At 28.3% G+C, this 27,836-nt stretch overlaps 1 protein-coding gene across 3 annotated transcripts; it reads right to left on the reverse strand.

Moving 5' to 3' along the window:
• Window positions 1-174: 174 nt before the first annotated feature.
• On the reverse strand, window positions 175-27,221 carry LOC130450329 (beta-1-syntrophin). 3 transcript variants are annotated; one of them, XR_008910566.1, is made up of 7 exons: window positions 26,511-27,203; window positions 22,701-22,889; window positions 11,011-11,213; window positions 9,868-10,201; window positions 9,614-9,795; window positions 3,741-5,533; window positions 175-1,748 (listed from the first exon to the last, which is right to left on the reverse strand). XR_008910566.1 is itself a non-coding variant. In XM_056788664.1 (6 exons), the coding sequence occupies exons 1-6, from the start codon at window positions 26,986-26,988 to the stop codon at window positions 5,441-5,443; spliced, it is 1,479 nt and encodes a 492-aa protein (XP_056644642.1). In that variant the 5' UTR covers window positions 26,989-27,203; the 3' UTR covers window positions 175-5,440. The 3 variants fall into 3 exon arrangements, 1 of the variants encoding a protein (XP_056644642.1); XR_008910567.1 differs by lacking the exon at window positions 22,701-22,889 and having other exon boundaries at window positions 26,511-27,221; XM_056788664.1 differs by having other exon boundaries at window positions 175-5,533.
• Window positions 27,222-27,836: the final 615 nt, after the last annotated feature.

Genomic DNA, 27,836 nt, shown 5'->3' on the forward strand with positions numbered 1-27,836 from the left:
ATCGTAGCTCTTTTCACTTTACAGTTATAGTATAACAAACTAAACTTGAAATTAATCAATTTCAGAATATAAATAAAAATCAACACTTACCTTAGTTCGACCCTGTTATAAGTTGTTATTCGATTAAAAACTTTTATTTTCAATAAAATCAAAATAAATAATAAAAAGTCGTTTGTTTTTTTTTTATTTTATAATTTCAAAGAATAAAATACAAATTTGCAAAATTATGTTTTAAAATTTCAAACATCGGCATTGAGTACGTTTACATATTAAAATTAATTACATGTTTATGCAACACACATTTTACTACATACGTTTAGATTTTAGTAAATAGAAATACAAAAACTATGTAAGTAGATAAAGAAATAATTAACATATTCCGAAATATACATCACTTCCGGTAATGACGTCGTTAATCCGACGCCATATTGTCTGACTGTAGGTACGTTTCACTAACGGAATTTTATGGTTGGAACGCACCTATTTAGTGACGTACGCTTGCAGTATGGCGAAATTTGGAATTTTAAATAAACATTTACGTCATAGTTGTACAAGTGAACGTTATTTATGACATCTTATTTCGGTATATTCAATATGGCGTCGAGGTACACATTTCGGACCAATAATATAGCTTGGATTCATGACGTCATGACTACTGTCATATATTTCGGATTACAGACAATATAACTAGTGAATATTTTGCAATTTCGAGATAGTCTTTTATTTTAAGGATACAAGTAAACACAGAAAATACTTAGTATAAATACAGAATTGATACCCTAACCTACAAATTCTCGTTTGGATAAAAATTTTTTGTGTAAAAGTTAGGTTAGGTATCTAATTGATGGTAAGTTGGTTTTCGAGGTTAAAAACTTCTTCTTTTTTTCTCTCTATTTACTTGCCCCTGTACACAACTTTCAATTATGTCATAATCACGCATACCATGACATAAGAGACGTATTGCTACTTTTGTGGATGTACAAAAACTATTTTTGATTTTATTTCGACAGATATACATAACAAACTAGTGATATGAAAAATGATTTGTATTAGAATTCAATAGCTATTGTCTTGCGTCAATCAATTAAGAGAAATTTTGTACCATTCTTTGTACATCCAAGGCACAAATTTCAATATAGACCGATATCAGTGCGTCCCAAATAAATAACCACAAATTCAGTGTATCGGCACAAAATTAGTTAAAAAAATCTGATTTGATTTTCGATTATTGAGTTTCAATGAAAAAAAAAGTAAATCTGGCAACATTGCTGTCTATCTCCAACTAAGTGTAATATGAAATATTTTATTTTTTAAAATGATTATTTTTCGTACTTTTTTGGGACGTACTGTAGAATAATTACGAGAACACTATTTTTTTTTCAATATTAGAAAGAAGTTAAAAACTAAAATCTTGTTATTTACAATTTCACAGTATTTACATCGTGATAAATAAAAATTGTTCGTTACATAACCTAAAATATTTGTTTTTATATCATATCAAAAACTAATTACAATGAAAAATCAATACTTTAACACACAATTTGCAAATATTGCATTTTGAAATAATCATAGTTTGAAAACTAAAATTCGAAACAACTTTTTTACGTAGTTTTAACAGCTGTTATACCGATAGTACATTGACATCATGATACTTCCAAATCTGAACTTGTACTAATAATACCACACACCTCGTGACGTCCCCTCTCTTTTAACTCGTGTTGTCAGAACCGCCCCTAAATTGACCACTCCTATAGAAAAAGACATAGACTTTCCCTTTCGTCTAGACTAGCATCTCCTGGACTAAGGTGGTTTAATCGTATGTAAAATTATAAGGTAATATTGTAAAATAAAAATTAATAAACCACGTTGAAACGTTTATTTCGTAGCCATATTTGTTGTTACAATCAATTATCAGCTGATAAAAAAACTTTGAAAAATTTCGCGTTTATAGGTTATGTTCGTAACGTTATGACCTAATAGGTTCAAATTATTGAAATATATATGAAATAATGATCTCAAATTTTAAAGAGGTATTCTCAGAGGAATGATTTATTTTGAAAAAAATCAAGAAGTTGCTTAGGGGCATGGTTTCGGATATACGAGGCTTCGAAGTTGTTTAAAGTATAAACAAAAAACATATGAAAGTTCGAAAAATCACTCATGCCAAAATAGTTGGAATAATGAGCTCAAATTTTAAAGATATCTTCTAAAAAGATTGTTGAATAATTAAAATGAATCAGGAAGTTGCTTATGGTCTTGGTTTTAGATATACGAGGCGCTAAAGTTGTTCAATTTTTAATCCAAAACATATGCACGTTTAAAAAATTACTCAGGCTCTAATAACTGCAATATTGAGCCTAAATTTTGAAGATATGTTCTAAAAAGATTGTAGAATAATTAAAATAAATCAGGAAGTTGCTTATGGTCTTGGTTTTAGATATACGAGGCGCTAAAGTTGTTCAATTTTTAATCCAAAACATATGCACGTTTAAAAACTTACTGAGGCTCTAATAACTGCAATATTGAGCCTAAATTTTAAAGAGATCTTCTAAAAAGATTGTTGAATAATTAAAATAAATCAGGAAGTTGCTTATGGTTCTTGTTTTAGATATACGAGGCGCTAAAGTTGTTCAATTTTTAATCCAAAACATATGCACATTTAAAAAATTACTCAGGCTCTAATAACTGCAATATAGAGCCTAAATTTTAAAGAGACCTTCTAAAAAGATTGTTGAATAATTAAAATGAATCAGGAAGTTGCTTATGGTCCTGGTTTTAGATATACGAGGCGCTAAAGTTGTTCAATTTTTAATCCAAAACATATGCACGTTTAAAAACTTACTGAGGCTCTAATAACTGTAATATAGAGCCTAAATGTTAAAGATATGTTCTAAAAAGATTGTTGAATAATTAAAATAAATCAGGAAGTTGCTTATGGTTCTTGTTTTAGATATACGAGGCGCTAAAGTTGTTCAATTTTTAATCGAGAACATATATAAGTTTAAAAAATCACTGGGACCGAAATAATTGAAATATTGAGCTCAAATTTTGAAAAGGTTTTCACAAAGGATCGCTGTATGACGAAAAAAATTAGGACGTTGCTTGGGGTCACGGTTTCGGAAATACGAGACTTCAAAGTTGTTCAACTCTTTACTATGATTTAAATTACCAAAATGGCATATAGGAAGATAAATTTGTTTAAGATAACTTACAAACTCTCAAAATATTACTACTAATTACTATTAAAAGGATCTAAACAGTGTATTTTTGAAAAGTTTTAAAATTATTTCGAGTATATAATTTCAATTAATATTCGTTGCACCAGTTATAGATTTCAATTTGGTAATATATTAATTACATTACATTCAACATATATGAAATTGTAATATCTGATAGTTTAAATAAGATTAATTATTTTTATTACTTATATTTGTAATTCATCCATATTTATACAATACTAAGTTTATCTAATAGATAGTCGTCTATAAATCGAAACCTACTAAATATATTTACATCGTTACAACTCTCAAAAGTATTGAAAGTTTTGAATTGAATGGTTTTTGTCTTTCTCAAAAATTTATGCTTAATAAACAGTGTTATTTCTATTGTCTCGAAAAAATAAACGTAAATAAATAAGTTGAGTGGTCTATTTCATAAAATATCTATATTATTATCAACAAACGCCAGAAAACGTTAGTTGAAAAAGTTAGGTTATAAACTACTTTGTTTTTCTCTCTTACCTGTCTTAATCTATTCAATTTTCTATTCCTTTATTTCTCACTAGTTCGAAATTTTTACAGTCTATTTCTTCCCGTGTAATCTACACAATCATTTTTATATATTATTATGTTTACACAATTAAACGAGACTCACAATATTCCCAACTACACTCAGTTACATCCGCCGTTTCTTTTAGCGCCAATTAAAAGAGAAACATAGATAAAAATAATTTCATAGAGGAATAGATTTTTATACTTTGGAATTAAACCATAGATAAGGTATTACGATATCTATGGTTTCAACTAGTATTGTTTTGAATTTAAGTTGGCAATTATGTACATAGTTGACAACTCATTGACATTATGTTCCTACAATTTGTAAACAGTGTCGATTTTATTATATTTTGCGTTGATGATTTGTTATAATTGTATTATTCAAATATATAAACCATCGTTTTTAAATTTTTTACGTGTCTATTCTCAACAACTTGTTAATCTAATAATATTTGAGTGATTTGTAGTGGTGTGAATCAAGTTTTTCAACTGGTTTATAGTTATGAAGTGAAAATACCAAATAAAATATATAGTGAAATATAAAGGTGCAAAAATTATACAAGGGTAAGTATTATTTATCTGTATAACGATATTTTGAAGTAAATCCGGTTTGTTTTCGTTGTTTTTGATTTTGGAAATTGACCACTCACGAAAAAATTATTATTTATAAAAGTAGATTTAATATAAATAGTACAAATTTTCCACTATTATTGATTAAAAATTATCACAAAAATTGTTATTTAAACGAAAATTTGAATCTATAAAATGGCAGTAGTTTAATCTTCTTTTTTATTATTGGCGACAGCCACAAAATCATATCAAGAAGATACAAATACAAATTTGTTTTAAAAACATTATTATGGAATACATAATGAATGAAAAACGATATTTTCAAGAGAAAATATATCGATATTCATGTCTTAACTATAATTGATCAAAATTCCACACAAACGGAAAATAAATAGGTAAACGTAACCTATAATAGCTCCGATTGACGTTTCTCAACTACTGCTTAGCAATAGCTTTGTTAACACAATGACGTCACAATCGAATCCCAATCAGTTTTTAACAAACTCGCGCGCGAGAAACTTCTAGTTCCAACAAAGATCTGTTAGAATCGATTCTGTATCGATACGTAATGGAATCGATGCTGTGCTATAGATTTGTGGAGTTTTGTATTACGGAATGTTTCGACGAGACTGATTATAGCGGAAATGGTTGTACATTTGTGATACGGGGGATGTACAAAATTTTTGTTTTAATTTTGTAACGAAAATAATGGTTTTGAATACCTTCTCGTATCCCTTTTTATAGGAAGTTTTGATTATTTCTTATTATTACCCTGTATTGATATTAAATATTTGTTTTTATTAAGGTATTTTCTGGTTTTGTAGCTGATATGCGGAATTTTATTCTCCTTCATCGTTTTTAAAAAAATCTTGCAAAAAATGGGGTCGAAATTGATATTTTTGTTTCCTCCATTCGTCAATTGTTATTCCAATCGTATATCTCATAATATCGATATTTAAAAAACAATTTTCCTATTTATGTATTTAATTATTGTTAAAAAAAGGACTTCGATAAACATAATTGAACTCTACGTCTATTAATTGACAATTTCTTTGTTAAACCGAAAAGTGAATGTTCAACATTGTGTGGTGGAATATTTAGGCCGTCAGACCTAATCGATGAATTTTGGCAGACAAGAAGTTATGTAATATGAAGACAATTGGCTTTGGACATCCTTCCATATCAAGTTCCTGAAAATAAGAAAACCGCCATATTGTTTTTCAATAAATAATTGTCACAGTTTATAAATCATAAAAATCGATGTTTTTATAAAACTATAAATCAACAAATTTGATATAGGAATCTGTAATATTAGTTACTAATAAAGTAGAAATCTGACATATCGACTCTTGTAGGAATCTGTAATATTTTTACCGCGATGTTTTCATATTAATTCTATAGATGGCGTTAATACATAAGTTGCAGCATAATTTCTATTTTATATTCAAATTAGTAACGTAATTTTTCTCAAGGTATTGTTTTATGTTCAATTAATGTTTTTTTATGAATCTTGAATGAAAAAAAGCTTGGAAACGATGACGTCACGTTAAAATTATACAGCGTGGTCGTTTGTATTTGTTCATTTCATTTAAATGTGAAACTAGAAGTAATTAACGATACGAATGATTTTACAACATCGTAAAATGTTACCAACTTTCTATAATCAATTTCCCTGTCTATTAAGTGTTAACCGTATTCACGTCTAATATGATAATTTTAATATTTTAAATTTATTTCATTTATAGGAAACTTTTTAAATCTGGCAACGTTGTTGGAATATTAGACGTACATCGATTTTTATAATATATTTGATTTTCAAGTTTCGTTTATCGCAAATTTAATCAGACATATTTATATCGATTAAATAATTGAATTTTCAATTATACGAGTTACATAAAAAGAAACCAACCAACTTAAATATATATCCTATAAACTTATGTCTCGATCAGCTGTTTGATGACGTCAAGAAGATTATAGTACAAAAATCTTCAGTTTTTTTTTGCTATTGCTATCATTATACGAGGGTGGGTCAATAAATTCGCCTTTTTTCGAATCAAATACAAGTTTTTTGTCCATTTTTGGTGTTATTTCGGTTGTGGAATCTGCGAGATGAATAAACATGAACCAAAGTTCAATGACCTTTTTCAAAAACGGAGTTAAATAGAATTGCGGCTCTAAAAACAAAAGATTTGATCGAAAATATTTGAAAGTTCGTTCAAATTCGCCCAAAAAACTTTTTTATCAAACCATTTAATCAACGGCACACCGAAAAATTATTATACGAGGGTGGGTCAATAAATTCGCGTCTTTTCGAATCAAATACAAGTTTTTTTGTTTATTTTTGCTAATATTTCGGTTGTGGAAACTGCGTGATGAATAAACATGAACCAAAGTTCAATGACCTTTTTGCAAAAACGGAGGCAAATAGAATTGCGGCTCTAAAAACAAAAGATTGGATCGAAAATATTTGAAAGTTCGTTCAAATTCGCCCAAAAAACTCTTTTATCAAACCATTTAATCAACGGCACACCGAAAAATTATTATACGAGGGTGAGTCAATAAATTCGCGTCTTTTCGAATCAAATACAAGTTTTTTGTCCATTTTTGGTGTTATTTCGGTTGTGGAAGCTGCGTGATGAATAAACATGAGCCAAAGTTCAATGACCTTTTTCAAAAACGGAGGTAAATAGAATTGCGGCTCTAAAAACAAAAGATTTGATCGAAAATATTTGAAAGTTCGTTCAAATTCGCCCAAAAAACTTTTTTATCAAACCATGCAATCAACGGTATACCGAAAAATTATTATACGAGGGTGAGTCAATAAGTTCGCGTCTTTTCGAATCAAATACAAGTTTTTTTGTCTATTTTTGCTAATATTTCGGTTGTGGAAACTGCGTGATGAATAAACATGAACCAAAGTTCAATGACCTTTTTGCAAAAACGGAGGTAAATAGAATTGCGGCTCTAAAAACAAAAGATTGGATCGAAAATATTTGAAAGTTCGTTCAAACTCGCCCAAAAAACTTTTTTATCAAACCATGCAATCAACGGCACACCGAAAAATTATTATACGAGGTTAGGTCAATAAATTCGCGTCTTTTCGAATCAAATACAAGTTTTTTGTCTATTTTTGTTGTTATTTCGGTTGTGGAAACTGCGTGATGAATAAACATGAACCAAAGTTCAATGACCTTTTTCAAAAACGGAGGTAAATAGAATTGCGGCTCTAAAAACAAAAGATTGGATCGAAAATATTTGAAAGTTCGTTCAAATTCGCCCAAAAAACTTTTTTATCAAACCATTTAATCAACGGCACACCGAAAAATTATTATACGAGGGTGGGTCAATAAATTCGCGTCTTTTCGAATCAAATACAAGTTTTTTTGTCTATTTTTGCTAATATTTCGGTTGTGGAAACTGCGTGATGAATAAACATGAACCAAAGTTCAATGACCTTTTTGCAAAAACGGAGGTAAATAGAATTGCGGCTCTAAAAACAAAAGATTGGATCGAAAATATTTGAAAGTTCGTTCAAATTCGCCCAAAAAACTCTTTTATCAAACCATTTAATCAACGGCACACCGAAAAATTATTATACGAGGGTGAGTCAATAAATTCGCGTCTTTTCGAATCAAATACAAGTTTTTTGTCTATTTTTGGTGTTATTTCGGTTGTGGAAGCTGCGTGATGAATAAACATGAGCCAAAGTTCAATGACCTTTTTCAAAAATGGAGGTAAATAGAATTGCGGCTCTAAAAACAAAAGATTTGATCGAAAATATTTGAAAGTTCGTTCAAATTCGCCCAAAAAACTTTTTTATCAAACCATTTAATCAACGGCACACCGAAAAATTATTATACGAGGGTGGGTCAATAAATTCGCGTCTTTTCGAATCAAATACAAGTTTTTTGTCTATTTTTGGTGTTATTTCGGTTGTGGAAGCTGCGTGATGAATAAACATGAACCAAAGTTCAATGACCTTTTTCAAAAACGGAGGTAAATAGAATTGCGGCTCTAAAAACAAAAGATTTGATCGAAAATATTTGAAAGTTCGTTCAAATTCGCCCAAAAAACTTTTTTATCAAACCATTTAATCAACGGCACACCGAAAAATTATTATACGAGGGTGGGTCAATAAATTCGCGTCTTTTCGAATCAAATACAAGTTTTTTGTCTATTTTTGGTGTTATTTCGGTTGTGGAAGCTGCGTGATGAATAAACATGAACCAAAGTTCAATGACCTTTTTCAAAAACGGAGGTAAATAGAATTGCGGCTCTAAAAACAAAAGATTTGATCGAAAATATTTGAAAGTTCGTTCAAATTCGCCCAAAAAACTCTTTTATCAAACCATTTAATCAACGGCACACCGAAAAATTATTATACGAGGGTGAGTCAATAAATTCGCGTCTTTTCGAATCAAATACAAGTTTTTTGTCCATTTTTGGTGTTATTTCGGTTGTGGAAGCTGCGTGATGAATAAACATGAGCCAAAGTTCAATGACCTTTTTCAAAAATGGAGGTAAATAGAATTGCGGCTCTAAAAACAAAAGATTTGATCGAAAATATTTGAAAGTTCGTTCAAATTCGCCCAAAAAACTCTTTTATCAAACCATTTAATCAACGGCACACCGAAAAATTATTATACGAGGTTAGGTCAATAAATTCGCGTCTTTTCGAATCAAATACAAGTTTTTTGTCTATTTTTGGTGTTATTTCGGTTGTGGAAGCTGCGTGATGAATAAACATGAGCCAAAGTTCAATGACCTTTTTCAAAAATGGAGGTAAATAGAATTGCGGCTCTAAAAACAAAAGATTTGATCGAAAATATTTGAAAGTTCGTTCAAATTCGCCCAAAAAACTTTTTTATCAAACCATGCAATCAACGGCATACCGAAAAATTATTATACGAGGGTGGGTCAATAAATTCGCGTTATTTCGAATCAAATACAAGTTTTTTTGTCTATTTTTGGTGTTATTTAGGATTTAATGCGATTTTTTTTGAGTTTTATACACTTTTCCCAGTGTTTCCACGATTTTTTTCCAGTCCAAAATTTTTTTTTCGACACTACAAAATAATATTTTTATTTGGGAAAATAATAATTTGAGGTTAAATTTTGAAAATATGAAACATTTTAGCCTAAATCACGATTTATTCCAACGAAAATTTTCATAAAAAAATTTTTAAGATAATTTCCGAATTTAGCGACACTTTTCGTTCCCCCCTCGTATTTGCCGTTAATAAAATCGAATCAAACGCAAATATACTCACGATATCTTCTTCTTCCGATCCGAAATCTAACCACAGGTACGTTTTCCCGTCGTCCGAAGAATTCCTCAGCATATCGAACGAATATCTCCACAACGTCCTCGATCCAGTACCGGCTTCCAATAACGTAAAACCGTTTTCGTAATGAATGACTAATTGCGCGGGCCGACCTTTCCAAACACACCCTGTAAATATTTAAAAAAAAAAAAAAATAAAACATAATTATTAAAAAAAAAAAAATATTTCGTATCACTTACTACAAACTAATTCCCTTTGTGTGACGACGCTGGCATGACTCCCGTTAACCAAAGCCTTCGCCCAAGCCGCTAAATCTCGATGCGTTTCAACTCTCAACGTATGAGTAACTACCCCATCTATCGTAGCGCAACGTACACTAAATTCCGTCAAATCGGTTCTTTTAACCGATCCGACGAGACGTGTAGCTATTAGAGGATACGCTTCGGCAGGCGCCCGCCATGCTTCTCCCGACCACGGAGCGCTCTCGTAAAATCGTAATTCACTATCGGTTACCGCTGCGAAAATCGATTGCCATCGATCCGTATCATCCGACGATTCCGAACTTGACATATTCTATAAAATTCAATTCCGATTCCATAGAAATAAACATAATAACGAATTTATAGTATAAAAAAACGTATCTGACAACGACGTAAATAACACCCGCCATATTTCAATATTATGACACATAATTGTATATTCGGTTTCCCGCCGCGTCACTTATACGTAGAATGTAGAAAGCTAGTACAGTCATAACAAAAGATTATTTATACGTATAATAGACTGTTATAATAAAGAAAAGTTTATACGTATAATAAAAAAGAAAAGTGAATACAAATATATAAATAAATGATTAGTTTCTGATTAATTATACAATTGATTACGATTTAGTATTCGAAATAATATTGTACAGAAAGGAAATATGGCGACGTGGCATCGAAAACGATAATTTTTTTTTCGTGTTAATCTAAAATTTAATTGATTTTTGTGATAAATACTATGCCGGCGAGATATTACGGCGATATTGAATCATTAATCTTATAATGGCGAAACGATTTTCAAAATGTATAAGGATTAAAGCGATCAAATCATTAGACAAAGAAATAGATTACGACTCGATGGAATATTCCAAGGTGTTGCCTAATTGTGCGGAAAGTAGAGGTTCTAAATATAGGATTGGTTGGGCACGCGATCAGGAACTGTGATGAATAGGGAATCAATATTCGTGAAATCAAAAAAAAAACTTTATTATTCAAAAAATGAAGAAAAAAAATACTAAAAACGATTTACATGTAAAAATTGTTACGTGATAAATTTAATTTACGAATTATAAATAAAAATCTTTTTTTTTTTTTTTTAAATAAATTTACGATTAAACTTACTTCGGACCTTGGTTTTCTTAAAAGCCATCCTATATACCTTAAATCGGGTATGGCTTTGCAGGCGTCGTGATGCGCAGATGAAGTTAGAACTGACAACGCCGAATGGAGTGTGTTAAACCAGGCTATAGCTTCGGCGGGGTCAGATGCACGTAATACGCAGCTATGGATAGCGTCGGGGGAATGTAATTCTAATATTCGACCCTCTGTTCAACAAAAACGTTAAAGGAAAATATAATGCGGGATCTCAACTAATATACGAGGGGTAGTTGATAATTTATCATTTATATCTTATTATGAAAACAAAATTTCTTCATTTAAACTGTTGAATAAGTTAAATAATAATTTTTTTCGACGTAATTCGTTGTATCTTATGTAAGCAGTAGACCTGGCAACATTGGTTCGGTTCGATAACCTTACGGTGTGAAGTTCGTTAGGAACGCGACGTACTTCCGAATCATATGTTAACTGTCATAGCGAATTGTTTTATTTATCCATTAATAAATTATATAAATATAATATTTGTAGAAATATTTTAATATTATCACCATGTTTATATTGATCATAATATTAAATCAACAATAACAATGTAAAATATTTCTAGAAATTCCAATTTAATCATGCCTATATACCAACAGTCATAAATGTTACATATGCGACGATGCCAAGTTCAATTCTCGTTTAAAGGTAAATCGTAATAAATATTTTTCGTTTTTTTAATTTAGAATGTATCGATTAATGTGTTTCATAATTATTTACACATATCTTATCTCAATATCGATAATTTTGGTTAATTTACAATAAAAAAGTCAGAAAAGTCACGTGATTTTTGAATTAATCACTTTACCGACAGTTTTATAAAGTAAAAACTGGAATATTTAGGAAATTCAATGCACATTCGTTACTTTATATTCTCGGAAATGAGATTTTTCATACAAATATTTTTCTAAAAAACAAAACGTCAAAAAAATATGGTCGGAAAGGTTTTTTTTTTATTAAAAGTCAATAAATATGATAAAGCTTCTTCTTTTTTGAACGTTTCGACATAAATAACGATTCAAACTAATGATACGAGGAGTAGTTGATAATTTATCATTTATATCTTATTATAAAAACAAAATTTCTTCGTTTAAACTGTTGAATTTTCCTTTAAGAAACAGGGTTTTTTAAATAAATCGTTTTTCACTATTTTTTTAATGAAATATAATGGACGATATACTATAAAATAAGTTAAATCATAATTTTTTCGACGTAATTCGTTGTATCTTATGTAAGCAGTAGACCTGGCAACATTGGTTCGGTTCGATAACCTTACGGTGTGAAGTTCGTTAGGAACGCGACGTACTTCCGAATCATATGTTAACTGTCATAGCGAATTGTTTTATTTATCCATTAATAAATTATATAAATATAATATTTGTAGAAATATTTTAATATTATCACCATGTTTATATTGATCATAATATTAAATCAACATTTACACTGTGAAATATTTCTAGAAATTCCAATTTAATCATGCCTATATACCAACAGTCATAAATGTTACATATGCGACGATGCCAAGTTCAATTCTCGTTTAAAGGTAAATCGTAATAAATATTTTTCGTTTTTTTAATTTAGAATGTATCGATTAATGTGTTTCATAATTATTTACACATATCTTATCTCAATATCGATAATTTTGGTTAATTTACAATAAAAAAGTCAGAAAAGTCACGTGATTTTTGAATTAATCACTTTACCGACAGTTTTATAAAGTAAAAACTGGAATATTTAGGAAATTCAATGCACATTCGTTACTTTATATTCTCGGAAATGAGATTTTTCATACAAATATTTTTCTAAAAAACAAAACGTCAAAAAAATATGGTCGGAAAGGTTTTTTTTTTATTAAAAGTCAATAAATATGATAAAGCTTCTTCTTTTTTGAACGTTTCGACATAAATAACGATTCAAACTAATGATACGAGGAGTAGTTGATAATTTATCATTTATATCTTATTATAAAAACAAAATTTCTTCGTTTAAACTGTTGAATTTTCCTTTAAGAAACAGGGTTTTTTAAATAAATCGTTTTTCACTATTTTTTTAATGAAATATAATGGACGATATACTATAAAATAAGTTAAATCATAATTTTTTCGACGTAATTCGTTGTATCTTATGTAAGCAGTAGACCTGGCAACATTGGTTCGGTTCGATAACCTTACGGTGTGAAGTTCGTTAGGAACGCGACGTACTTCCGAATCATATGTTAACTGTCATAGCGAATTGTTTTATTTATCCATTAATAAATTATATAAATATAATATTTGTAGAAATATTTTAATATTATCACCATGTTTATATTGATCATAATATTAAATCAACATTTACACTGTGAAATATTTCTAGAAATTCCAATTTAATCATGCCTATATACCAACAGTCATAAATGTTACATATGCGACGATGCCAAGTTCAATTCTCGTTTAAAGGTAAATCGTAATAAATATTTTTCGTTTTTTTAATTTAGAATGTATCGATTAATGTGTTTCATAATTATTTACACATATCTTATCTCAATATCGATAATTTTGGTTAATTTACAATAAAAAAGTCAGAAAAGTCACGTGATTTTTGAATTAATCACTTTACCGACAGTTTTATAAAGTAAAAACTGGAATATTTAGGAAATTCAATGCACATTCGTTACTTTATATTCTCGGAAATGAGATTTTTCATACAAATATTTTTCTAAAAAACAAAACGTCAAAAAAATATGGTCGGAAAGGTTTTTTTTTTATTTAAAGTCAATAAATATGATAAAGCTTCTTCTTTTTTGAACGTTTCGACATAAATAACGATTCAAACTAATGATACGAGGAGTAGTTGATAATTTATCATTTATATCTTATTATAAAAACAACATTTCTTCGTTTAAACTGTTGAATTTTCCTTTAAGAAACAGGGTTTTTTAAATAAATCGTTTTTCACTATTTTTTTAATGAAATATAATGGACGATATACTATAAAATAAGTTAAATCATAATTTTTTCGACGTAATTCGTTGTATCTTATGTAAGCAGTAGACCTGGCAACATTGGTTCGGTTCGATAACCTTACGGTGTGAAGTTCGTTAGGAACGCGACGTACTTCCGAATCATATGTTAACTGTCATAGCGAATTGTTTTATTTAGCCATTAATAAATTATATAAATATAATATTTGTAGAAATATTTTAATATTATCACCATGTTTATATTGATCATAATATTAAATCAACATTTACACTGTGAAATATTTCTAGAAATTCCAATTTAATCATGCCTATATACCAACAGTCATAAATGTTACATATGCGACGATGCCAAGTTCAATTCTCGTTTAAAGGTAAATCGTAATAAATATTTTTCGTTTTTTTAATTTAGAATGTATCGATTAATGTGTTTCATAATTATTTACACATATCTTATCTCAATATCGATAATTTTGGTTAATTTACAATAAAAAAGTCAGAAAAGTCACGTGATTTTTGAATTAATCACTTTACCGACAGTTTTATAAAGTAAAAACTGGAATATTTAGGAAATTCAATGCACATTCGTTACTTTATATTCTCGGAAATGAGATTTTTCATACAAATATTTTTCTAAAAAACAAAACGTCAAAAAAATATGGTCGGAAAGGTTTTTTTTTTATTAAAAGTCAATAAATATGATAAAGCTTCTTCTTTTTTGAACGTTTCGACATAAATAACGATTCAAACTAATGATACGAGGAGTAGTTGATAATTCATCATTTATATCTTATTATAAAAACAAAATTTCTTCGTTTAAACTGTTGAATTTTCCTTTAAGAAACAGGGTTTTTTAAATAAATCGTTTTTCACTATTTTTTTAATGAAATATAATAGACGATATACTATAAAATAAGCTAAATCATAATTTTTTCGACGTAATTCGTTGTATCTTATGTAAGCAGTAGACCTGGCAACATTGGTTCGGTTCGATAACCTTACGGTGTGAAGTTCGTTAGGAACGCGACGTACTTCCGAATCATATGTTAATTGTCATAGCGAATTGTTTTATTTATCCATTAATAAATTATATAAATATAATATTTGTAGAAATATTTTAATATTATCACCATGTTTATATTGATCATAATATTAAATCAACAATTACACTGTGAAATATTTCTAGAAATTCCAATTTAATCATGCCTATATACCAACAGTCATAAATGTTACATATGCGACGATGCCAAGTTCAATTGTCGTTTAAAGGTAAATCGTAATAAATATTTTTCGTTTTTTCTCAATCTCAATGTCAATATCGATAATTTTGGTTAATTTACAATAAAAAAAGTCAGAAAAGTCACGTGATTTTTGATTTAATCACTTTACCGACAGTTTTATGAAGTAAAAACTGGAATATTTAGGAAATTCAATGCACATTCGTTACTTTATATTCTCGGAAAGATTTTCAATACTTGAAAGAACATTTATCATGTCTTGAAAACGTTTATTTCGCCATCGATCGATATAACTCGAGTCTATATATTTTTTTTTTATTTCTAAAGTGTGCGAGCTCCTATTTCGATAAATATTCATTACAAAGACGAGTTGAAAAATCGCGAACGCTCCTTCTTTTATGCATGACTCCAAAATTCCGCTCGGTTGCTATGTGTAAATGTGAACTTTTTTGTTTTTTAATCAATGCGTCAACAGAACGTTACAAATCGTTACAGTCAATCAAATCGATCGTTATGTCACTAACGGTACAAATAAGTTAACACATACTTCATACATTCTATCCTTTTCTACCGTTACTCACAATATTTATTACTATATACGCATTCTTGTCTTGTAATGTTAAAAAGACACAGTCACAAACAACATTAATTATATTCTTTTCCTACGGATTCACTTCGATCTGTTCTGACAGCTGTCATATTGAACAATCGAATAGATTTAGGAGATTTTTATCATTTGCATTCAGATATCGTCGGTTGTCATACAAAACCACGAATGTGGATAAAAGCGAATTTCGCTAATGTGCCATACGTCATTTGTCAAACTAAATAACTGTGATTTATTTTTGATGATTTATTGTACGTCTGAGTCGGATGGTTTTAGTATTGTTGTAAATAACTGTTCCAAATGTCGAGACCTCCCATCTCGGTTGGACTAATCGAGTGCGATGTTGCCAACTGTATTAAATTAAGTGTTTATTCGGTGAGTAAATTAGATTGTAGATTTTTATTATATTCTAATTTTTATTTTGTGCTATTTCAAACCAATTAAGTTCAACAACACATTTTCGATGAAATTCTATTTAGAAAATGTATTTGTAGATTAAGTTTGACTCCGAATAGGCAAACTACGACTAAATTGGATCATAAAAAGACATTTTTTAACCAAATTAGGCTAAAAGAAGCCAATTTAAAAGTAATTTAGACACGGTAAAGCCAAATTAAGTAGAGAAAATCCACTGTTAAAAAGATTTGATTCAGAAAATGAATTTATTGTGCACGTTTTAGTTACAAAGTGAATCTACAACCAAATTCCAGTGGAAAAAATCATTTTTTTACCAAATTAAATCAAGAGAATCCAATTTAAGCCAAATTAAATAGAGATTAGAGACATTTTAGATCATTTTGAGCTTGGAAAACCCAAATTTTCATAATTTAAACTTAGAAAAGCCAAATTTGGTTCAGAAAATGTACAAAAACTCGATAAACGATCAAATTCGACTAGAAAAAATCATTTTTTTACCAAATTAAATCAAGTGAAGCTAATTTAAGCCAAATTAAATCAAGAGAATCCAATTTAAGCCAAAGTTAATAGAGATTAGAGACATTTTAGATGATTTTGAGCATGGAAAATCCAAATTTTCATAATTTAAACTTAGAAAAGCCAAATTTGGTTCAGAAAATGTACAAAAACTCGATAAACGATCAAATTCGACTAGAAAAAATCATTTTTTTACCAAATTAAATCAAGAGAATCCAATTTAAGCCAAATTAAATAGAGATTAGAGACATTTTAGATCATTTTGAGCTTGGAAAACCCAAATTTTCATAATTTAAACTTAGAAAAGCCAAATTTGGTTCAGAAAATGTACAAAAACTCGATAAACGATCAAATTCGACTAGAAAAAATCATTTTTTTACCAAATTAAATCAAGTGAAGCTAATTTAAGCCAAATTAAATCAAGAGAATCCAATTTAAGCCAAAGTTAATAGAGATTAGAGACATTTTAGATGATTTTGAGCATGGAAAATCCAAATTTTCATAATTTAAACTTAGAAAAGCCAAATTTGGTTCAGAAAATGTACAAAAACTCGATAAACGATCAAATTCGACTAGAAAAAATCATTTTTTTACCAAATTAAATCAAGTGAAGCTAATTTAAGCCAAATTAAATCAAGAGAATCCAATTTAAGCCAAATTAAATCAAGAGAATCCAATTTAAGCCAAATTAAATAGAGATTAGAGACATTTTAGATGATTTTGAGCATGGAAAATCCAAATTTTCATAATTTAAACTTAGAAAAGCCAAATTTGGTTCAGAAAATGTACAAAAACTCGATAAACGATCAAATTCGACTAGAAAAAATCATTTTTTTACCAAATTACATCAAGAGAAGCAAACTTAAGCCAAATTAAATCAAGAGAATCCAATTTAAGCCAAATTAAATCAAGAGAATCCAATTTAAGCCAAAGTTAATAGAGATTAGAGACATTTTAGATGATTTTGAGCATGGAAAATCCAAATTTTCATAATTTAAACTTAGAAAAGCCAAATTTGGTTCAGAAAATGTACAAAAACTCGATAAACGATCAAATTCGACTAGAAAAAATCATTTTTTTACCAAATTACATCAAGAGAAGCCAATTTAAGCCAAATTAAATCAAGAGAATCCAATTTAAGCCAAATTAAATAGAGATTGGAGACATTTTAGATCATTTTGAGCTTGGAAAACCCAAATTTTCATAATTTAAACTTAGAAAAGCCAAATTTGGTTCAGAAAATGTACAAAAACTCGATAAACGATCAAATTCGACTAGAAAAAATCATTTTTTACCAAATTAAATCAAGAGAAGCCAATTTAAGCCAAATTAAATCAAGAGAATCCAATTTAAGCCAAATTAAATAGAGATTGGAGACATTTTAGATCATTTTGAGCTTGGAAAACCCAAATTTTCATAATTTAAACTTAGAAAAGCCAAATTTGGTTCAGAAAATGTACAAAAACTCGATAAACGATCAAATTCGACTAGAAAAAATCATTTTTTACCAAATTAAATCAAGAGAAGCCAATTTAAGCCAAATTAAATCAAGAGAATCCAATTTAAGCCAAATTAAATAGAGATTGGAGACATTTTAGATCATTTTGAGCTTGGAAAACCCAAATTTTCATAATTTAAACTTAGAAAAGCCAAATTTGGTTCAGAAAATGTACAAAAACTCGATAAACGATCAAATTCGACTAGAAAAAATCATTTTTTTACCAAATTACATCAAGAGAAGCCAATTTAAGCCAAATTAAATCAAGAGAATCCAATTTAAGCCAAATTAAATAGAGATTGGAGACATTTTAGATCATTTTGAGCTTGGAAAACCCAAATTTTCATAATTTAAACTTAGAAAAGCCAAATTTGGTTCAGAAAATGTACAAAAACTCGATAAACGATCAAATTCGACTAGAAAAAATCATTTTTTACCAAATTAAATCAAGAGAAGCCAATTTAAGCCAAATTAAATCAAGAGAATCCAATTTAAGCCAAATTAAATAGAGATTGGAGACATTTTAGATCATTTTGAGCTTGGAAAACCCAAATTTTCATAATTTAAACTTAGAAAAGCCAAATTTGGTTCAGAAAATGTACAAAAACTCGATAAACGATCAAATTCGACTAGAAAAAATCATTTTTTTACCAAATTACATCAAGAGAAGCCAATTTAAGCCAAATTAAATCAAGAGAATCCAATTTAAGCCAAATTAAATAGAGATTAGAGACATTTTAGATGATTTTGAGCATGGAAAATCCAAATTTTCATAATTTAAACTTAGAAAAGCCAAATTTGGTTCAGAAAATGTACAAAAACTCGATAAACGATCAAATTCGACTAGAAAAAATCATTTTTTTACCAAATTACATCAAGAGAAGCCAATTTAAGCCAAATTAAATCAAGAGAATCCAATTTAAGCCAAAGTTAATAGAGATTAGAGACATTTTAGATGATTTTGAGCATGGAAAATCCAAATTTTCATAATTTAAACTTAGAAAAGCCAAATTTGGTTCAGAAAATGTACAAAAACTCGATAAACGATCAAATTCGACTAGAAAAAATCATTTTTTACCAAATTAAATCAAGAGAAGCCAATTTAAGCCAAATTAAATCAAGAGAATCCAATTTAAGCCAAATTAAATAGAGATTGGAGACATTTTAGATCATTTTGAGCTTGGAAAACCCAAATTTTCATAATTTAAACTTAGAAAAGCCAAATTTGGTTCAGAAAATGTACAAAAACTCGATAAACGATCAAATTCGACTAGAAAAAATCATTTTTTTACCAAATTACATCAAGAGAAGCCAATTTAAGCCAAATTAAATCAAGAGAATCCAATTTAAGCCAAATTAAATAGAGATTGGAGACATTTTAGATCATTTTGAGCTTGGAAAACCCAAATTTTCATAATTTAAACTTAGAAAAGCCAAATTTGGTTCAGAAAATGTACAAAAACTCGATAAACGATCAAATTCGACTAGAAAAAATCATTTTTTACCAAATTAAATCAAGAGAAGCCAATTTAAGCCAAATTAAATCAAGAGAATCCAATTTAAGCCAAATTAAATAGAGATTGGAGACATTTTAGATCATTTTGAGCTTGGAAAACCCAAATTTTCATAATTTAAACTTAGAAAAGCCAAATTTGGTTCAGAAAATGTACAAAAACTCGATAAACGATCAAATTCGACTAGAAAAAATCATTTTTTTACCAAATTACATCAAGAGAAGCCAATTTAAGCCAAATTAAATCAAGAGAATCCAATTTAAGCCAAATTAAATAGAGATTAGAGACATTTTAGATGATTTTGAGCATGGAAAATCCAAATTTTCATAATTTAAACTTAGAAAAGCCAAATTTGGTTCAGAAAATGTACAAAAACTCGATAAACGATCAAATTCGACTAGAAAAAATCATTTTTTTACCAAATTACATCAAGAGAAGCCAATTTAAGCCAAATTAAATCAAGAGAATCCAATTTAAGCCAAATTAAATAGAGATTGGAGACATTTTAGATCATTTTGAGCTTGGAAAACCCAAATTTTCATAATTTAAACTTAGAAAAGCCAAATTTGGTTCAGAAAATGTACAAAAACTCGATAAACGATCAAATTCGACTAGAAAAAATCATTTTTTACCAAATTAAATCAAGAGAAGCCAATTTAAGCCAAATTAAATCAAGAGAATCCAATTTAAGCCAAATTAAATAGAGATTGGAGACATTTTAGATCATTTTGAGCTTGGAAAACCCAAATTTTCATAATTTAAACTTAGAAAAGCCAAATTTGGTTCAGAAAATGTACAAAAACTCGATAAACGATCAAATTCGACTAGAAAAAATCATTTTTTTACCAAATTACATCAAGAGAAGCCAATTTAAGCCAAATTAAATCAAGAGAATCCAATTTAAGCCAAATTAAATAGAGATTAGAGACATTTTAGATGATTTTGAGCATGGAAAATCCAAATTTTCATAATTTAAACTTAGAAAAGCCAAATTTGGTTCAGAAAATGTACAAAAACTCGATAAACGATCAAATTCGACTAGAAAAAATCATTTTTTTACCAAATTACATCAAGAGAAGCCAATTTAAGCCAAATTAAATCAAGAGAATCCAATTTAAGCCAAATTAAATAGAGATTAGAGACATTTTAGATGATTTTGAGCATGGAAAATCCAAATTTTCATAATTTAAACTTAGAAAAGCCAAATTTGGTTCAGAAAATGTACAAAAACTCGATAAACGATCAAATTCGACTAGAAAAAATCATTTTTTTACCAAATTACATCAAGAGAAGCAAACTTAAGCCAAATTAAATCAAGAGAATCCAATTTAAGCCAAATTAAATAGAGATTAGAGACATTTTAGATGATTTTGAGCATGGAAAATCCAAATTTTCATAATTTAAACTTAGAAAAGCCAAATTTGGTTCAGAAAATGTACAAAAACTCGATAAACGATCAAATTCGACTAGAAAAAATCATTTTTTTACCAAATTACATCAAGAGAAGCCAATTTAAGCCAAATTAAATCAAGAGAATCCAATTTAAGCCAAATTAAATAGAGATTAGAGACATTTTAGATGATTTTGAGCATGGAAAATCCAAATTTTCATAATTTAAACTTAGAAAAGCCAAATTTGGTTCAGAAAATGTACAAAAACTCGATAAACGATCAAATTCGACTAGAAAAAATCATTTTTTTACCAAATTACATCAAGAGAAGCCAATTTAAGCCAAATTAAATCAAGAGAATCCAATTTAAGCCAAATTAAATAGAGATTAGAGACATTTTAGATGATTTTGAGCATGGAAAATCCAAATTTTCATAATTTAAACTTAGAAAAGCCAAATTTGGTTCAGAAAATGTACAAAAACTCGATAAACGATCAAATTCGACTAGAAAAAATCATTTTTTTACCAAATTACATCAAGAGAAGCAAACTTAAGCCAAATTAAATCAAGAGAATCCAATTTAAGCCAAATTAAATCAAGAGAAGCTAATTTAAGCCAAATTAAATAGAGATTAGAGACATTTTAGATCATTTTGAGGTTGGAAAACCCAAATTTTGAATATCTTAACCTAGAAAAGCCAAATTTAGTTCAGAAAATGTACGTTTTTCCGGAAAAAATCGATATATGACCAAATTCCTTTGGAAAAATTCTTTTTTTACAAAATAAAACATTCAAGACAAATTCCAAAGTCAAATTAGATAGAAAATCAATAAAAAAAGCCAATGTTTTATCAAATGCCATTCAAAAATTGCGTTTATAGCGAAAATTTGTTTTGGAAAAGCCAAATTCGATATGGAAAATACACTTTTCGGAAATTTTACGAAAGTAAAACAAATAAATGCCAATTATTCGACATTATATCTAAAAAAAAAAACGCATTTTCTACAAATTTAATGCAGAATTACCACGAAAGTCATTTTTTTGTCAAAATATTTCCAGAAATTGATGAATTAAATATGGGAAATCAAAATTAATCATTAAAAAAAATTTATACGCATCATATACGTGATTATAGCAAATATACAGGGTGGGGAATGAATTTTTTGACGTAATTGTGAACCACCCGGTAGATATCGACACCAACAGCTCACCCTGTATATTTATTAGTTCGTCAGATTCGAAATTTCATTTGAATAAATGAAAATCACCCCAGTGAAATTTTACGAACCGGCGGAAAATGATGAACGTTCGGAAAAGCGGAAAAAGCCGCAGGAAAAGTTTCATTGTACGAAATGAAAAGCTCCCATTGTTTTAATAGTGTCAGTTTGTTTTGATTTATGTAACGAGCAATAAAAATACGACAAAAGATCCGTCTCGGCATCGTCGTCTTATTTATAGTCCGGGAAAATTTTCCCAAAAATTTCCCGAACGCCAAATTTTCCAATTCGAACTAACCTGGATCGGGGTATCTAAAGTTCCTAGCTAGATGACACAATTGCAGAGGGAGGTATCTGGTGTCGGCCCTTTGGGGGGATCGTACGGCCGGCGGAGCTCCCGTCAGAAACCCCCTTTGCAACTCCCATCCCACTTCCGATATAATACTGGCTTTCCTAAAGTAAGGCGTCACTTCGCGCAGATATTTAACTGAAATAACCAAGTTTCAATTAGATCGTCGAAAAAATATAATGCGCAACACGCGAGATGTCTCGAATTAAAAAAAAAATCGACGATTTACGACACGGCGGCCATTACGTAAAATATTTTCCTCGAAATCGTTTTATTATTAAACGAAAAGTTTTTTCCGAGACACCTGGTATTATATATACTAAAATTATATAATCACAAATCTCAGTTATAAATAAGTAACAAACTTTTCTTTTTTTTTTTTTTTTTGAATTTAAATACTCGTAATAATAAAAATAATAAAACACACCTCGTATATAACAAATATGGCCGATCGTAACACGATTATAATAATTTCGTGCTGATTCGTATAAATATTATTCCAATAATTAATATTTAAATATAGATAATAATTTTTTTTTTTTTTAAATAATAAAACACACCTCGTATATAACAAATATGGCCGATCGTAACACGATTATAATAATTTCGTGCTGATTCGTATAAATATTATTCCAATAATTAATATTTAAATATAGATAATAATTTTTTTTTTTTTTAAATAATAAAACACACCTCGTATATAACAAATATGGCCGATCGTAACACGATTATAATAATTTCGTGCTGATTCGTATAAATATTATTCCAATAATTAATATTTAAATATAGATAATAATTTTTTTTTTTTAAATAATAAAACACACCTCGTATATAACAAATATGGCCGATCGTAACACGATTATAATAATTTCGTGCTGATTCGTATAAATATTATTCCAATAATTAATATTTAAATATAGATAATAATTTTTTTTTTTAAAATAATAAAACACACCTCGTATATAACAAATATGGCCGATCGTAACACGATTATAATAATTTCGTGCTGATTCGTATAAATATTATTCCAATAATTAATATTTAAATATAGATAATAATTTTTTTTTTTTAAATAATAAAACACACCTCGTATATAACAAATATGGCCGATCGTAACACGATTATAATAATTTCGTGCTGATTCGTATAAATATTATTCCAATAATTAATATTTAAATATAGATAATAATTTTTTTTTTTAAAATAATAAAACACACCTCGTATATAACAAATATGGCCGATCGTAACACGATTATAATAATTTCGTGCTGATTCGTATAAATATTATTCCAATAATTAATATTTAAATATAGATAATAATTTTTTTTTTTAAAATAATAAAACACACCTCGTATATAACAAATATGGCCGATCGTAACACGATTATAATAATTTCGTGCTGATTCGTATAAATATTATTCCAATAATTAATATTTAAATATAGATAATAATTTTTTTTTTTTAAATAATAAAACACACCTCGTATATAACAAATATGGCCGATCGTAACACGATTATAATAATTTCGTGCTGATTCGTATAAATATTATTCCAATAATTAATATTTAAATATAGATAATAATTTTTTTTTTTAAAATAATAAAACACACCTCGTATATAACAAATATGGCCGATCGTAACACGATTATAATAATTTCGTGCTGATTCGTATAAATATTATTCCAATAATTAATATTTAAATATAGATAATAATTTTTTTTTTTAAAATAATAAAACACACCTCGTATATAACAAATATGGCCGATCGTAACACGATTATAATAATTTCGTGCTGATTCGTATAAATATTATTCCAATAATTAATATTTAAATATAGATAATAATTTTTTTTTTTTAAATAATAAAACACACCTCGTATATAACAAATATGGCCGATCGTAACACGATTATAATAATTTCGTGCTGATTCGTATAAATATTATTCCAATAATTAATATTTAAATATAGATAATAATTTTTTTTTTTTAAATAATAAAACACACCTCGTATATAACAAATATGGCCGATCGTAACACGATTATAATAATTTCGTGCTGATTCGTATAAATATTATTCCAATAATTAATATTTAAATATAGATAATAATTTTTTTTTTTTAAAATAATAAAACACACCTCGTATATAACAAATATGGCCGATCGTAACACGATTATAATAATTTCGTGCTGATTCGTATAAATATTATTCCAATAATTAATATTTAAATATAGATAATAATTTTTTTTTTTAAAATAATAAAACACACCTCGTATATAACAAATATGGCCGATCGTAACACGATTATAATAATTTCGTGCTGATTCGTATAAATATTATTCCAATAATTAATATTTAAATATAGATAATAATTTTTTTTTTTTTTAAATAATAAAACACACCTCGTATATAACAAATATGGCCGATCGTAACACGATTATAATAATTTCGTGCTGATTCGTATAAATATTATTCCAATAATTAATATTTAAATATAGATAATAATTTTTTTTTTTTAAATAATAAAACACACCTCGTATATAACAAATATGGCCGATCGTAACACGATTATAATAATTTCGTGCTGATTCGTATAAATATTATTCCAATAATTAATATTTAAATATAGATAATAATTTTTTTTTTTTAAAATAATAAAACACACCTCGTATATAACAAATATGGCCGATCGTAACACGATTATAATAATTTCGTGCTGATTCGTATAAATATTATTCCAATAATTAATATTTAAATATAGATAATAATTTTTTTTTTTTAAAATAATAAAACACACCTCGTATATAACAAATATGGCCGATCGTAACACGATTATAATAATTTCGTGCTGATTCGTATAAATATTATTCCAATAATTAATATTTAAATATAGATAATAATTTTTTTTTTTTAAAATAATAAAACACACCTCGTATATAACAAATATGGCCGATCGTAACACGATTATAATAATTTCGTGCTGATTCGTATAAATATTATTCCAATAATTAATATTTAAATATAGATAATAATTTTTTTTTTTAAAATAATAAAACACACCTCGTATATAACAAATATGGCCGATCGTAACACGATTATAATAATTTCGTGCTGATTCGTATAAATATTATTCCAATAATTAATATTTAAATATAGATAATAATTTTTTTTTTTTTTAAATAATAAAACACACCTCGTATATAACAAATATGGCCGATCGTAACACGATTATAATAATTTCGTGCTGATTCGTATAAATATTATTCCAATAATTAATATTTAAATATAGATAATAATTTTTTTTTTTTAAATAATAAAACACACCTCGTATATAACAAATATGGCCGATCGTAACACGATTATAATAATTTCGTGCTGATTCGTATAAATATTATTCCAATAATTAATATTTAAATATAGATAATAATTTTTTTTTTTAAAATAATAAAACACACCTCGTATATAACAAATATGGCCGATCGTAACACGATTATAATAATTTCGTGCTGATTCGTATAAATATTATTCCAATAATTAATATTTAAATATAGATAATAATTTTTTTTTTTTAAAATAATAAAACACACCTCGTATATAACAAATATGGCCGATCGTAACACGATTATAATAATTTCGTGCTGATTCGTATAAATATTATTCCAATAATTAATATTTAAATATAGATAATAAGTTTAAACTGTACAAATTTCATTTGCAAAACTAATTAAATCGATATTAAAAATAAATAAATAGAAACCTAACCTTCCAATTCGACCACTTTTCCCGCTCTCTTTAACGCCTTCACGGCGTCATCGTGTGTCGCCTCCCTCAAGTCATCTCCGTTGACAGACAGAATGGCATCGCCGACGTACAATTGTTCGGTCTGATCGGCGGCCATACCTTTGAAAATCTTACTGATAAGAATGGGCATCTTATTTTCCTTGCCGCCCTTGATCGAAATGCCGAGTCCGTTATTTTCCGATTTAATAACTCTCACCGCCCTTTTTTGATTGGCGACCGCCTCTGGTATGTCGGGCGTATCGCTTAAACCGCTAGGCGTTTCTATATTATTGTTCAGAGTGCCGTTTAACGTCGTCGTGTTCTCGTAAGATTCGTCTAACGTGATACTCAAATAATCTTCTTCGAGTGTGACGAATACGCGGTACCATTGGCCGCGTACGTACGTTTCTAGAATACCCGATCTTCCGAAAAAGCCGGGAGACGACACCTCGTCGCTCATTTTTCACATTTGACACCAACCACTTCCGCTTATCGTCAACAACGAACACCTGTCACTTACGATTGCTGTGTACCGATCAGCTGATCGAACCGTCGAAGGGGGAAAGTTGATTATTTTTTTTTTTTTGTCACTCGCAGACCGACCGACGCGACAATGTTAGCACATTCTTTTATCGACGACGACGACGTATCGTCCTATGACTATACTAGTCTACTACTGCTTCTTTACGGATCAGTGCTGTAGTGTTTAGATTGCCGGACTAGTATTTTACCGATGATTCGGCGCGTCAGAACCCCTCCGTTGTTATGGCAACTTCAAAACTAGAATCGTGTTATATCCGCGCCATCTATCGAACAATAGCTCAACTGCGCTCTTCAATTCTACAGTTTCCTTATAATTCATAAATATTTCATATACTCAATCGAGTTTTTTTTAATATTAATTATGAAATTCATTGTCGATATGTAATATATTTTTATCGAAGACGAATAATATTCGATTTAATTCAAGAAAAGACGATTTCTAAAAGCACCATCTATAATATGACAGTCAAATTAATGTCATACAAAGATAAAATGGATGATAACATCGATTTTATTAAATACGAGAATCTAGTATTAAAAAACAATCTATTTTTATTGGTTTAAAATAATCGAATTGCGTAATTCTAATTAAATCGTGTAGAAATATAAACCACCATTTTTTTATGGTAATTAAATCATTTTGCAACGTTGTCAGATGTATAAATAGATAATCGCCGTATGGAAAGTATTATTTTCTAAATATTGTTATAAATCGAATAGTTTACTACCTCAAATGTTGAATTAGTAATAAACAGGTATTTTCTG

The sequence above is a fragment of the Diorhabda sublineata genome, chromosome 11, assembly GCF_026230105.1.
Source record: "Diorhabda sublineata isolate icDioSubl1.1 chromosome 11, icDioSubl1.1, whole genome shotgun sequence".
In the NCBI taxonomy this organism is placed as follows: Eukaryota; Metazoa; Arthropoda; class Insecta; order Coleoptera; family Chrysomelidae; genus Diorhabda; species Diorhabda sublineata.